At 49.2% G+C, this 15,734-nt stretch overlaps 1 protein-coding gene across 1 annotated transcript in view; it reads left to right on the top strand.

The window, feature by feature from the left end:
• LOC119388999 (uncharacterized) overlaps positions 1–15,445 on the top strand; it is a 52,405-nt gene extending 36,960 nt beyond the window's left edge. The window contains exon 5 of the mRNA XM_049414911.1: positions 15,204–15,445. Coding sequence (XP_049270868.1) covers positions 15,204–15,440 — 237 coding nt within the window. The 3' untranslated portion in view covers positions 15,441–15,445. The remainder of the gene's footprint in view (positions 1–15,203) is intronic.
• The last annotated feature ends 289 nt before the right edge of the window (positions 15,446–15,734 follow it).

Below are 15,734 nucleotides of genomic sequence, written 5' to 3'. Positions count from 1 at the left end.
GGGAGAGGGGAGATGGAAGAGGAGGAGTGGAGAGGGGAAGTGGAGAGGGGGATGGGAAAGGGACATGAAATGGGAAAGGGAAAGAGAGAGGTGATGTGGAGAGGGAAAGGGGAGAGAGGGGGTGGAGAGGGGAGTGGAGAAGGTTTGCGCATGCGCAGTAAGGGTGGTCACGCCGCACACCACCACCACCACCACCACCACCGGATTGAACTCCGCTATAAGATGCTTCACATCTAAAACGTAGCCCAGTTGTTGATTTTCTTGCACTATGATGATAACTACTTTTCGCACTACCCAGCACAACGAGGTTAAAGAGCTGCGCTCTTAAAACAGCACCGGTATCTGTGAACTTACGCAAGAAGCGCTCGCGAATTAACGCCGGCGCAGGGCAACAGGCCGCACCTATTTAGAAGCAAAGCTCCTTAGGCCCGCACCCCGCCATCGACGTTGAAGCTCCCTTCTCTTAAAGGGCCCCTCACCAGGTTTGACAATTTTGAGCTAACGAGCGCAATGCGTACACTGGGCGTTCATGATCACGTCTGCCAAAATTTGCAACGCTACGCGCCACGGAAATGGGTCAAATTTCAAGGTGAACGCTGCTTGCCCTTCCTCTCGCGGGCGCGCGCTCTAGAGAATGAGGGGATGACGTACATGAGAAAATGGCCCGACGTAGATGGTAGTGCTGTGACGTCGCTCCTCTACGTAGACGACTGTGCTCTGACGTCGCCAACAGTAGCACGTGACGCTGCGACAATTATTTGACACGACATGTGTAGTTAGTGTAATTTGTTGCTTGGATAGATTAATAAAACTTGAGAGAAATAATGAGACACACAAAGGGAATGCGTGCGTCTTTTTTATTTTTTTTTTCGTGAATTCCAGCGAGATGCGGGGCTAATGTGTCTCCCTTTCCCATGCGTTCGTGTCCCCGCGGTTAGCGCATCGAGCAGACGCCAGTCCTGGAAACGAAAGTAATGTTCCGGCGCGTTCGAGCACTCATTATGCTCATTTATTCTACCGCGTCCAAGTAAACGTTAATGCGGCACTGGCTCATGATACCGCCACTTTCGTGCCCATACAAATGTCGCAACTTTCATGCCCGTCCCGCAGAAATAGGCAGTACACCACAGAGAACGCCGACAAAAAGCCCACGGCCGCTGCATAAAAAAAAAAAAAAAAAAGTAGCAACGGTGCAACGCCGCTCGTGTGCTCGGGCTGGCTCGGGCACATCATGCGCACGTGACCATGCATGCGCATGACGTGTTCATGCGTATATGTCAAGTGAAGAGGGCAGGGAAGAGATTTGGCTTGCTAAGGGTACACGGCGCGAGTGGCAAGGGTTTGAAACTCGCCTCCTCGCACCATGGTTTCGCGCCGCTACAAATTATTGTGTTTCTCAGCTCCTAACGGAGCGATTTGAAAAATGCTTGCGGCATACTTGTCTTCATTCAGCAAACAACAGCTTCCAGCGTCTAACTAAAATTTGCTATGTGGCCTGGTGAGGGGCCCTTTAAGCATCGCTTTGGGTTGCAGTGGCCGGTGATTTAAGAGGAAATGTTAAGGCCTTGATCGGTTTCGTTCTAGCGCACCAGAAATTCGAGGTTAAAAGAAACAAGCTCTGTGCACAACTAGATATAGTGGTCGTCTTCTCTTTCACCACCTTTATCGTGGATTGTGAAAGGACAACCATCATTCTAGCACACTGCGGGCGCTTTGTCGAAGGTAGTAACAGATGTTCCCACCTGGCACCGGCGTCAAAAAACAATGAGCGCGCGCGGTGCCCCGTCGCTGCCGTCGAGGCTCCCCGCCGCATCGCCGCTCGCACCCCTCTCTCTGCGCTGCGCGCGCCGCACTCAATCGCTCAGTCGTTCCCGCCACCGAGCGCAGCAGACGCTCTCCCCACCTGCTCACCACTTTAGCGCCTCCTGAAAGCCAGCAGCGAGATTAGGCGCATAGTCGTTTTGCGTCCCATTTCTAAAGAGCTTCGCTCATCGGTTGTATTCGTACACGGAACAACTGCTAGTTTTGGCGAAGACGCTAGCAAGGCGAATATTAGACTTCAATGCTATCACACAAAAAACGCATTATCATATCATGTTTTTAACACGAAAATGTTTTATGCTGGGGTCCACCAAGAGCTGACATATTTCCGTCGCGGCAATCACGTTCTAAAATGTGCACTAACACATCACAAAAAATCAAGCAAGAAAAGTTACGTCGCCGTGAATCGAACCCACAATTCCTCACGCCGCAGCGCGCGGCACTAAACGACTCGGCCACGAAGCGTACGTTCTTCAGCACACTGACGGCGAAATATATACCCATTTACCGCTGGCGGTTCGCAGAGCTCGAAGGCACTTCAGCGTGTTCTCGCACCAGCGATATGACGCAAAGGGCGTGCTTTAAAGGTCGTCGCCCCTCTCGTGATGCACGCGGCTCCTACCTCCACCACCTGTACTTTGCCTTATAGAGCGTAGCCGCCCGTGCGCTCCCGCTTATCTCGTGATGGGGGCGGTTTGTATGTCTTGTGCTTTCACCGTAATGTTTGCGGTAAGGTTAGAGAACGCACGAAGGTCATTCGCTCGCTGCAGTGACCGAATTCGCGAAAGGAGCCCGCTGCTCAAACACAAAATAACAACTATGACAGTTGTTAGTTCGAGCTCGTCCTGTGCATACTTGTCCGTCCGTTTCGTGCGTCCCCTTCTTTGTGTTCGAACAGCACGTTTTAAGTGTCGAGATGTGACCGTTGTTAGTTCGTACTCGTCATGTGTGTGTTCTTTTCGTGTGTGCTTTGTGCTTGAGCCACGCTCTGCAAGTTTCGAGCTGGCCGCGGCGACCCCATATTGATGGAGGCTAAGTGCTCGAGGCCCGTGTGGTTATATTTAGTTGCACGTTAAAAAACACCAGATGATCAAAATTTTCGTAGCACTTCGCTACTGCGTCGTTCATATCTATATCGTGGTTTTGGGGGACAAAACCCCAACAATTATTTTTTAAAAAATGTTTCGAGCTGCGTGCCGTTCTTCGCGTGATATTCCAATTTGTTGCTATCGCATTCGTTGCTTCACCTTTGCGGCGAAACTGTGACATTCTTATGTGCTTGTCGATGCCATCTGTGCACGGGGTTTGCGATATGCTGTGTCCAGGTATATGTTAACAACTTCAGCTACCACAATGAAGAAATTATTATCATGGGCGTTAGTCGTCGGGATAGAGATATACCACTATAGGCGTAAACGTGGGTGCGTAAACGTCAAACGGTGCTGCAGCTGCCAAAGACCTATAGACATTGTACAAGCTCTTATATATCAGAGCGCAATAAACGCGCGAGCTCTGGGAAGACACGTTTCACTTTCGTGTTATACCGATTCTTATGACGAAGGGATCAGCAGTGTGTTCATTTATTTATTTATTTTGATGTAGCGTCCGTGCTTTGAGTATGAGTGAGCCCGACGCAAAAAAAAATACTTTTTTTTGGTGAGTGTAAGTTTTCAATTGTTTTGCCGATCTATGGTTGTGTCAGTCGTATACAGTTTGAATGGCGGAAGTACTTTTGGCGTTGAGAGTTTTCAGTGGTGTCCAATTAAACGGGTATCTGAAGTAATACTTACTCACCCACATGTTTAACCTGTGTTCGGAATCCCCAATTTTCCCACCGAGAATGCGGTCCGCGGTAGTTAGGGCTCTATGTAAAAAAGAAAATTGTAATCAATTAGAAAATTACCGAACGGTATTATATATGCCAATAGTTTTATAGGCACTTTACAAAAAACTTGCGTTCGATTGACGCAGTTTCTCATTACTTTTTCGCAAGGATAAACTAGTAGACTTACCATGAGTAGAGGAAAGGATGTATATTAGCAGGGTTTTGAAACGAAGCTATAGTTGCTGGTATGTTCAAATACGTTTCGAGGGCCTATGATTTAGTTCATCATAGTCCGCCGCGGTGGACCAGTGGTTATGCTACTCGGCTGCTGACCCGAAGGTCGCGGGTTCAATCCTGGCCGCGGCGGTTGTCTTTCGATGGAGGCGAAATGGTAAAGGCGCGTGTACTGTGCGATGTCAGTGCAGGTTAAAGAACACGCGGTCGAAATTTCTGGAGCGCTCCACTACGGCATTTCTCATAATCATATCGCGATTTTGGGATGTAAAACCCGAGGTATTATTATTTAGCTGATCGTAACATTTAGGAGCATAAATTAATCTATTGTCACATGATGGTGACGGTGAAGAAGGCGATAGTCACACTGGGAAAGTCTAAATTCTTTACTGAGTGAAATTGCGTCGAGAAAACCAAGTTGCACTCACAGTACAATCGACTAACACTAGCAATACAATGATAACGGCCAGAAAGGCCATTGTTAATGTGATCGTGGGCAAGATACCGCGTCTTTTGTGCATCAATGGTCGAAGATTCCGGCGTTGCATTGGGTTTCCTGTTCGCTCCAAAATAATTTCGACTACATCTGTAGTGGTCCAATTCTTATCGGAGTAATGTGAAACAATCGAGAAGTTTCCCGAACATTCCGGCATGACGAGCTGCCGACCAGCTGCCGTAAGAGCTAATGTGGGTAATGCCTGGTCACATCAAAATAAACAAAGAAGTGCTCGTAGCAATGTCCCCATCTGAGAAAGCATTGTCCCGATGGTTAAAACAGAATATGCAGGTAAAACTGAGTACAGCATACGTCAAGGAAAATTTTAGAGCATGAAAAAAGTATGAATGGACGAAGGGAGGCGACACGGAATAGCGCTGACTTCCAACAAAGTGTTTTCTCGGAAGACATATATATATATAGTGGAAAAATCGCAAGCCAGCGCAGAAAAAAAAATCACGCCATATCCACGAAGTGAATGATGATTCAGGACCTGGCTCGGAGATAATCGGGTAAACCGTGAATGCTCCATACAAAGCCTCTACTGTCATATAAAGGCGTCAGACGTTTTGATAGTAGCGATAGTGGTCAGGGTGTTGCCGAATCACAAGCGGTCGCCGACCTTGCAGCTGTGGCCGCACATGTGGTCGAGGAAATAGAGGAAATGTGGTTTTGCCTGCGTTAATGTCATCATCAAGGCGCTCGAAGAACAAGAGGAAGAAGGCTTTGCTTTCGCGCGAGCTGCGCCTGTAGCGGTCGCCTATGGAACTAAGGTTACGCTTACGACGTGGGATATTGCCCCAGCTTAAGGACCTAGTGAGCCAGCTCCTCAACATAAATAAAAAGGAAATAAGCACTGCGCATAAAAACAAACTGGTGACAAAGTTAAAGCACTACGTCACAGTACATCCGCATGGAAGAAATAATCCACTTCCTCGTTTAAATCAACGGAAAGCTTGCTGATGCACGCCAGGCAAGCAATCCCTGTAGTCCCCTTCCCTTTCCCTCAATAAACGTTATTCTTCTTCTTCTTCAGCCGCTTCTGCAATCTCTCTAGTAAGCATATTTCTACTTCTGAACACCCCACTGTTTGACTCTAAGCGGAAACGCAACCACTACCCCAACAGTTAAAACTGCTGCTACTGTTTGAAGTGAGCGCTTGTTCGTGTCGCCTCCTTTCCTCCGCTTGTGCTTTTTCCGCGCTGCAAAATTTTTCGGGGAGCTGAATCACTGACTCCCCCAAAATCTGACAATATTCAGTAAGCACAGAGTTACTTAAGAAAGTATGTTCGAAATAAAGTTCCAGAGATCGTCAGAGCGAATATTACGGTTGAAGCCGCGCTAAGTGCACGATATTGAGTCGTGCGCGGCGCCGCTGAGAGTTCGTAATGCCGTCGAGGATAACCCCGTGGTCCTGTGCGTCAATACGCCGAAGTACCTCATACGACACTATGTATCGCCGGAGAAGCTTCTCGCTAAGTCAGCGTCGGCGTATCGGCCGGGTTGGCGTTTTTTGCGGCGTCGAAGGTTGCTGTGCGGGCTGTCGATCCTTCGTAGCGTCTTTATTAATACTAATATCTAAAGTTGAACGTCCCAAAACCACGATATGATTATGAGAGACGCTGTAGTGGAGGGTTCCTGAAATTTCGGCCACCTGGGGTTCTTTAACGTGCACCTAAATCTAAGTACACGGGCCTCAAACATTTTCGCCTCCATTGAAAATGCAGCAGCCGCGGCCGGAATCCGATCCCGCGACCTTCGGGTCAGCAGTCGAGCGCCATAATCACCAGACTACCTTGGCGGGGCTTCATAGCGCCTTTATAGGGAAACGGGCGAGCTGTCGAGCTTCTTCGGCGCGTTGCTGGCAGACGGGGCCTCGAGGTTGTGTTCGCTGCTGACAAACGGCAGCATGACCCCGACCGTCATAGTGGGGTTCCTTCTGTATGCCAGTATGAACGGTGCCATCTGTGCTATCTCTTGTACCGCCATGTTGTAGGCGGAATTTATATACGGATGGACTGCGTCCCGGTTTTGGTGTTCAGCGACGACGTACACTGCCAACATGTCGGAGATGGTTTTATTTAGGCGTTCGGTAAAGCCATTAGTCTGCGAGTGACAGGTGGCTGTCTTGCGATAACGGTTCTCGCTAAATCTCAGAATAGCTTGAGTTAGGCCCCCCGTAAAATCCCCTCTTAGTCGGTGATGACGACTTCAGAAGCACCAAGTTGCAGCAGGTTGTTCTCTACTAAGAACTTTCGTTTCGGTGTGACGGGTGAGGTAATCTGTAGCCACGACGGTCCACTTACCGGAGGTTGTCGACATAAAATGCCCTGGTAAGTCCCTCCCAAACTGTTGGAACAGTTGACAAGGTGGTTCGATCAGTCGTAGGAATCCCGTCGGCTTTCTTTAGGGTGTCATTCGTCGGTGTAAGGCGTGGTCAATGATTATCCTCCTGAATCCTCGCGAGCGTACGCGAGAAGCCGAGGTGGCCAGCATCCACGTCGTCATTCATGGCTAGGAGAATCTGTGGAAGCTTCGCCGAAGTCACAACGAGAAGATAGTTGGCGGGAACCGTGGGAAATTCTTCTTTACAAACACGACATTTCCAGCAAGCAAAACGATTGTAATCCACGCCCTAATACTCTTGCGACTACGCAGATCTTGCCTTCCAAGGACTCCATCCGTCAGCCATCGCAGTTGTAGATCATTCCGCTGTTGCTCGACGAAGTCGACGTTGCTTATCGAGAAAGGCGTCTTCATTCTGACGTCTTGCGTTGGCGGGTTAGAAAGGAGAAGCATTTGGCATCTCAGGGCTTACTTCGAGACTAGTAAACCACAATGATGTCGAACGCCTGCAGTAGGAGAATCCACCGTACGAGGTAATCTGAAGAGTGCGTTTGGTTTGTCAGCCACCACAATACGTGATATTCGCTCACCACATTGAAAGGCCTGCCGTATAGGTAGGGGCGAAACTTTTACGTAGCCCAGATAATGGCAAGGCCTTTTCCTCGTGGAATAGTTGGCTTCGGTTATTGATTTTGACCGCCTAATGTAAGCAGTGACCTCTTTAAGGCCGTCTCTTGTCCGCAGCGGTGATCTATCGGTTACGGCGCTCAGCTGCTGACCTCAAGGTCGCGGGTTGGATCCGGGCCGCGGCGGTCTAATTTCGATGGAGGCGAAATACCAGAGGCCCATGGATTGTGCGATGTCAGTGCACAATACGGAACACCAGATTGTCCAATTTTCTGAAGGCCTCCGCTACGGCTTGCCTATAATTATGCCGTGGGTTTCGCACGCAAAACCCCCGATAACATTATTATATTACGGCCGTCTCTTTCTGTATACGCAGGGCGCCGAGACCCCTACTACTTACGTCGGGGTGAATTTATGTTTTGGTTTGTTTGTCGAGATGGGAAAGAGCAGGTGATTACAGCAGCCGTCCTTTCATTTCCTCAAATACTTCGGTCTGTGGCGCTGTCCTAGAAATCGACGTCATATTTCACCGGAACTGTCAGAGCTGCGGCGTGAGAGATATGTTTTTCACGAAGCGTCAATAACAGTGTGTTTAAGAAATCTGCGCACTGCTTTATTTTGTCGACGGGCTTAGGAGAGTTCGCGATGGCTGCAGTCTTCTGAGGATCTGGGCGAACTCGGTGGGCTGACGACGTGTCCAACAAAAAGGAGCCCTTGGCACGCGAAGTGGCACTTTTGTGGTTCCAGCGTGAGCCCGGATCATTGAATGGCCCACGACACTGTTACACGCCGCCTAAGGTGATCGTCAAAATTTGCAGGAAAAACCACTATGTCATACAAGTAGACGAGACTGGGCTGCCAATTTAGGCCTGCCAATACTGTATTCATTAGTCTTTGGAACGGCGCCGCGGCCGCACGAAGCTCGAATGGCATGACCTTAAACATGAACAGGCCGTCTGGACGTGATTGAGTCGGTTTCCTCTCGATCCCTGTCCCTGACTTCAAATTCCCAATGGCTCGTCTTGACATACACCGACAAGAAATACCTTGCATTGCGCAGCCAATCCAAGTTGTCGTTTATCTGTGGGAAGCGCTGCACGTCCCTGTTCGTGATTTTGTTCAAAAGACAACAATCGACGCAGCAGAACCGCAGGCATCCACCCTTCTTCTGTTGATACCCACGGACTCATGGACGACTCTACGATGTTTTTTTTTTTGTCACGCAGAATTTCGTATACTTGTTGCTTGATGACTTTGCGTTTGCTTGCATAAACACTGCACTGGATCTGACGGAGCGGACGGGAATATTCCGTTATAATGCGGTGTTTAGCAGCAGGGCTTTGTCGAATTCTCGGTGACGACCAGAAGCAGTTCTTCAGGACCGGACCCTTGAGCTGTTCTTGGTTACGCGTGGAAAGATTAGTGGTGACGTCGAAAGCTGCTTCAGGAACTTGGATCGGCGCAAAGTCTGTGGGGTGAAGTTCTGGCTCGCTTCCACAATTTAAAGTGCGGAGCCCTTTAGGGGTCCAGGTTGTCGTATGCTCTCATGTCACGTCGTCGCTCAGCGCGATGCAGAAAAAGCCATGTATAACACAGCGATGTCAAGCATAGCGATGTATTGTGTAGCATAGCAAGGGGGCGCATAGTGGTAGCGACCGTAAGGAGGAGGGGAGCGGGTATAACATATCCTAGCCATCTATGGTGTCACGCAGGCAAAACCATGTACAGCACAGCCATGAGTAGGTAGTATAGCAAAAGGGGCGGGAATAAGAATTGAGGGTGAGGAGAAGTGATTTGATAGTGCGGAGGAGGGAAAATAGGAGGGCAGAGGGTGAATCATTTCATAGCCGCATACAGTATAGCAATGGGGTGGATTAGAGAAATGATGGTGAGGAGGAGATGTGTGATGGTGAGGGAAAGGAAAAGGAGGAGGGGGAAAGTAATGCATAGCATGGCCGTGTGCAGTACAGTATAACAAGATGGTGGGAAAGGCAAGTGAGCGTAAGGAGGAGTGGTATAATCCTCCCCACCCTCATGACATGTACTATACCGCTGTGACACAACAAGAACACACATCCTCACCAAAATGTATCGTGTTTGTCCACTGGACATACTTCAAGTTCACTTCACCTCTACTCTCTCGCATCAACATTTGTACACACAGTAGAGAGACAAATAACCATTTCTATACTTGAATATTTGATGGTTTCTTCACAAATTCGTTGTATGCTAAGGCACGTTGCGGGGCTAGTTGGTTGGGAATCATAATTCATATGGCGTAGCGCACCACAACGCGCTTTTTGTATGCGTCCCTCTTCTCTGTCCCTGTCCGGGTGCGCTACGCCATATGAATTAAAATTCGTTGTGCTCAAACAAAAATTCATGTTTTTATTTGCCGCTTTCTTTCTCCTGCATCATACATCACTAAATTAGGGTGTGGCATACTTTTCTTCTTCTTCTGGCACGACGCAGTTGGGACATAAACTAGTAGTGGGTAGTCTGCTGAGGAGGAAGAAGAAGTAGTTGGAACAATGGCGGAGATACATTAATAAACCGCGCTGTGTTTTCGGAACCGCGTTTCAGAGTGCTATATTTATTGGTGACCCGGACTACGAACGCGACCTTCCATGGAGGCAGCGTGAGCATCTCGACGGCCTCAGCCCTGGTACCCGCTGCCACTGCACCTGGCCATGTACCCTCTTCGGGTGTTGTTGGAGGTACTACTACCATAACGCTACCACAGCTGTGGCTTGCCGATCCCTCCTTATGGTTCATTCAAGTCGAGACAAGTTCCGCATTCATCGCATCACGTCAGAAGTTCGCAAGCATGAGATCCTCGTTGAAGCGTTGCCGCCACAGGCAATGGCCGAAATACGCGACATCCTCGTGGGCCCGCCTGGTGACACTCCATATACGACAGTCAAACAGGCTCTTCTTCACCGACTCGTTCCGCCTAAGCATCGGCGCATTCAGCAACTTCTGTGCAACGAAGAGCTCGGGGACCGCCGTCCTACACAGTTTCTACGTCACCTGCAGCATCTGCTTGGGGACCAGCCGGACGGCTTGGAAACATCCATACTACGTGAGTTGGTTCTACAGCGTCTTCCACCTACCGTGCGAATGGCTCTTGTCCCAGCTCAGGATAAGACGCTGTCGGAGCTGGCAGAAATGGCCGATGACATGATGGACGTTGCTCCGGCACTCATAACGCTGCCCACACCTCTCCGATTTCCGAAGCAGATTCCCTTCGAGAAACGGTAAAAGATCTCGCAGCTGAAGTCGCCAACTTGCGTCTGCAATTGCTGAGCATTCGCAACTTAAATGACCAGCCTCGTCCACACCGACCATCTCTCACGTCGCCTGCTCCGCAACGGCCCCGCCACCAGCCCGAGCACCGCTTTTCACCGCGGAACACATGCTACTATCACCGGCGTTTTCGTGCCGCGGCTCGCAGATGTGTGCCACCCTGCTCATGGCGCATGGGAAACGCTCCGGCCGATCGTCAATAACAGCGGCGGGCGATCAAGGCCAAGCATCAAAGCCGCCTCTTCCACATCACCGACAGAACCACAGGTCTTCGCTTGCTGTGGACACTGGAGCAGAAGTCAGCATAATTCCAGCGTCCAAAACTGACCGGCGTCTCCGCGAGAAGTCAACTCCTTTACAAGCGATCAATTCTTCGGTCATCGCAACTTACGGACAGAAGTCTCTGACCCTTGATCTCGGTCTCAAGAGGAAACTGCAGTGGTTTATTTGGATAGCAGACGTACGCTACGCAATCTTAGGCGCCGATTTCTTAAGGCATTTTCATCTGCTCGTGGATATGAACCGCTGTCGCCTGGTGGATAGCTATACCGGCTTATCGGTCAATGGTTTTCTGTCACGCGCTACGGCCCTAAACCCCACTTTCGTGAAACCGCCTACGTCACCATATACAGCTCTGCTCAACGAGTTTCCGGAGATTACAACGCAGTCTCCAATGGATAAGACCCCCAAGCACACTGTGACCCACTGCATCGTAACCACAGGCCCACCGGTTCACTGCCGCCCTCGCCGACTTGGCCCTGATAAACTTCGCATTGCTCGCAACGAGTTTGAGCATATGTTACAGCTGCAGATCATTCGTCCGTCATCAAGCTCGTGGTCGTCGGCGCTACACATGGTTCCCAAGAAGAACAATGACTGGCGGCCCTGTGGTGATTATCGGGCTCTCAATGCAGTCACCGTTCCAGATCGATACCCGTTACCCAATATTCAGGACTGTACTGCCTTTTTAACCGGCACAACAGTATACTCGAAGATTGATCTCGTGAAAGCTTATCACCAGATCCCCGTTGAGCCTTCTGACATTCCCAAACTGCAATAATTACCCCATTTGGACTCTATGAGTATTTACGAATGCCCTTCGGTTTGAGAAACGCAGCTCAGACATTTCAGCGTTTTATAGACGAAGTCACAAGAGGCTTGCCGTTTTGTTTCGCCTATATCGACGATCTTCTCGTTGCCAGCAAGGACGCTGAAACGCACAAGGCACATCTACGTGAGCTTTTCACTCGACTGCGTGATTACGACCTTGTAATCAATGTAGAAAAGTGTCAGTTTGGAGTCTCGGAGATAGCATTCCTCGGACATCAGATCACTAAAGATGGCATCACTCCTCTACCTGACAAGGTTCAAGCTATCCTCGAGTACCCGCCTCCCACGTCCATACGTAGTCTGCGACGTTTTCTCGGACTCGTCAATTTTTATCGCCGCTTCATCCCTACATGCTCTACACTGCTGCAGCCTCTGGAAGCACTACTCTCGACTTCGCAAGCCGAGTCAGCCGCACTTCCCTGGGACACGGTCGCGGATCAATCTTTTGCCGCCGTTTAAGACCAAACTCGCCCAGGCCACCCTCCTCCATCACCCTTCACCAACTGCTCCCACTAGCCTCATGGTGGACGCTTCTTCAGAAGCAGTTGGAGCCGCTCTTCATCAATGGATCAATGGTGCATGGGCTCCAATTTCCTTCTTCTCCCGCAAGTTACGCGACACTGAGCGCCGATACAGTACTTTCGGACGGGAGCTCCTCGCGGCCTACCTTGCGGTGAAGCATTTCAGGTACTTCCTTGAAGGGCGACAATTTGCCATTCTTACTGACCACAAGCCACTTGTTTCGGCTTTACGTTCCTGCAGTGCCACGCACACTCCTAGAGAACTTCGGCACCTTGCTTTCATTGCCGAATTCACCACAGACATACGTTATGTAAAAGGCAGCTTTAACAGTGCAGCGGACGCTCTCAGTCGTATTACCATCAATGCCACGACAGGCACCACCGACCTTTCATTGTCTTCGCTCGCGGAGGCACAGGTATTAGACGATGAGCTTCCACGACTCCGATACTCTACTTCCCTCCGACTGGAACAAGTCAACTTTCCCGACGACGACGTTACGCTCTGGTGCGATGTTTCACACAACTGCACTCGTATCTATGTTCCTTCACAGCTGCGTCGTGCTGTTTTTGACACCCTCCACTCCATCTGCCATCCAGGCGTAAGAGCTACGCAACACCTGGTCACTGAACGCTATGTCTGGCCGCGCATACGCGCTAACATTCGTGACTGGGTTCGCACTTGCACAGCGTGTCAGCGTATAAAGGTACAACGGCACACCAAGCCTCCATGGGGAAAATTCCCTCTCCCTGATGCACGTTTCGACACCATTCATTTGGACATTGTCGGGCCTTTACCTCCATGTCGGGGAAATACGTATTTGCTTACGTGTATTGACAGGTACACTAGGTGGCCTGAAGCAGCTCCAATGCCTGACATCACGGCAGAAACAGTTGCTCGTACCTTTCTTGCTACCTGGATTAGCCGTTTCGGTGTACCATCAACGGTGACTACCGATCGAGGCAGACAGTTTGAGTCAGCGCTTTTCACCTCTGTCACATCTCTACTGGGTTGTGCGCGTATTCGCACAACTGCGTATCATCCAGCATCAAATGGCTTAGTGGAGAGACTCCACCGTCATCTAAAAGCAGCACTCGCCTCGCAGCCTCACGCCGAAGATTGGGTATCACACCTCCCCATCGTGCTTCTCGGCCTGCGTTCAACACTTCGGCCAGAACTTGCCTGCTCTGTAGCCGAGATGGTTTATGGCTGCACACTCCGTTTGCCTGGTGACCTCGTCAGCCCCGTTACTACGCAGAGTGTTTCGGATCCATCTTCTTTCGTCCAGCGTCTGCGGGTCTTCATGCAAAACTTGCGCCCATCACCAACTTCAGCTCACACTAAGAACGACGTTTTTCTGCCGGCAAACCTACAGACATCTTCACACGTTTTTGTTCGTGTCGATGCGTCTCGCCGTGCTCTTCAGCCTCGCTATGACGGTCCTTTCCCAGTCATCCAGCGTTCTGAACATCATTTTACAATCCTGCGTAATGGGTATGAAGACACAGTCAGCATTGAAAGGATCAAGCCGGCACCCATTCTGACAAGCTCCGTCTGATCATTTTTTTTTCTTCAAGTGCCCACGGCCACTTGTCTGCAGGGGGGGCCTATCTGTGGCATACTTTTCTTCTTCTTCTGGCACGACGCAGTTGGGACATAAACTAGTAGTGGGTAGTCTGCTGAGGAGGAAGAAGAAGTAGTTGCAACAATGGCGGAGATACATTAATAAACCGCGCTGTGTTTTCGGAACCGCGTTTCAGAGTGCTATAAGGGAAACCATATGCTTATTTATCTTTGTTCAAGTACCCACTCTCAATTTGTTTTTATTGCTGTTGAAAACCCGCCTCCTAACATTTTTATTGTGAGGCAGGCGGAACCTCGTTAGGATATGCCAAATGCCTAATCGAAATTACCACGAAGCGGACACTCACCGCGGATCAGCTTAAAATTAAGAGATATGCGAAGTCCAACAACAAAAATTCTTATTTTTGGCTGCACTCCACAAGTTTTCGGGGAAAGGCGCAGGGAGGGACGGAGAATCTATGCCTCGGTCACGTGCCTTCTGCATCAAATCAGCGTGGTTTAATGGGCTATGACACATGGTAAATGCGCATAACTTGAGGTCAGAGAGGATGCTTTACGCGCACAAATGCTGAGGTACAACAAGTAAGCAGCGCTCGTGAGTGTAAAGCCTCATCTCTGTCCTCGTATTGTTCGTATTTAGCTTGTATCATATCACACCAACAAGCCCAGACTAGTAGATTCGCGAATGGGGCTGGTTGGTAATTAATGATCGTGGTTTAGAGAGAAGACAAAAGCGAGGACGGCGAATTTCTCCGCCTTTTTCGTCGTCCCTGTGTTAGTCCGTGCTATAAGCTAAGATTCAGCTCATATTGCTTCCATCATTTGGTTTCCGCGTCTTCCCCAAGAGCAGGGACACGGAACTGGAACTATGTTCTTTTGAAATTGCGTTAAAAAACTGCTGTTTTTGAGTACACTGTGGTCAACATTACCCAAAAATTTGTCACTCATGGTTTAGGTTAGCTGCTGTTGGAGGATATTGATAGTGTGCATATGGGCTAAAAGAAGCGGCCAACCTCCCAAGTGCTGTCGTCATCAGCAGCCGGAACAAGCACGCAAACGTCGCTGCAACGATTTTCAAGAGGGAACGTTTGCACCTTCAAAAAATGTAATTCTTAATGTAGAGTAAACACAGCGCGTTGCAAAAGTACCGTATACCTTAATGTAATCGCACATGTGTGTCCTAGGCATTGTCTTAGAGATTTAAGAACAAAACACCCGAGTTATTTCATTATTTTCGTGGAGAAGATTCCATAACATCAGCGGCAGTTTCTGTAGCATTAGCTTTGGCGTCTTGCTTTAATCTTGTTGATCCACATGTTGCTGCTTCTTTTGCAGATTTCCCAATGCTCGAATGGACGCTGCAACATGCCAGGTGTGCTTCGAAGGTCCAAGCGCATAAAAAGGGAAATAATACTACACCGCCAAAGAAGGGGCGCAATTAAAAAGAAACTGGAGGAAGTGAAAGGGGCCGTGTCTGAAAAGTGGGAACATGTGAAGGATAAATTTAGAGGTAAGAAGGGTAAAAAAGGTGGTGACAAGGATAAAAAGAAGAAAAGCAAGGACAAGAGCTGAATAAAACCAAATAGTCACTTGCTGTAAATTCATTTTGATTTCATCATTCCTGCAAACACAGGGTTGCCAGTCACGCTATTGATACAGAATCGAACGTACTAATGCGTCAACTGGAACTTGCTGTATCACCCATACGTTTATCATTTCTATTATTAGGGGCGTATTGCTTCAAGCCTGCTTTATGGCCGTGAGTTGACCCGGTATTGCACAATATTTCAAATTAGCCCACGCGCACCTCTTCTTTCTTTTTTTCTGAAGGAAATATACATCCTGAAATATCCCTAAAGACTGAAA

The sequence above is a fragment of the Rhipicephalus sanguineus genome, chromosome 4 (assembly GCF_013339695.2).
Source record: "Rhipicephalus sanguineus isolate Rsan-2018 chromosome 4, BIME_Rsan_1.4, whole genome shotgun sequence".
Lineage (NCBI taxonomy): Eukaryota > Metazoa > Arthropoda > Arachnida > Ixodida > Ixodidae > Rhipicephalus > Rhipicephalus sanguineus.
The sequence above is the reverse complement of the archived record's forward strand: the minus strand, read 5'-3'. Positions and strand labels throughout refer to the sequence as shown.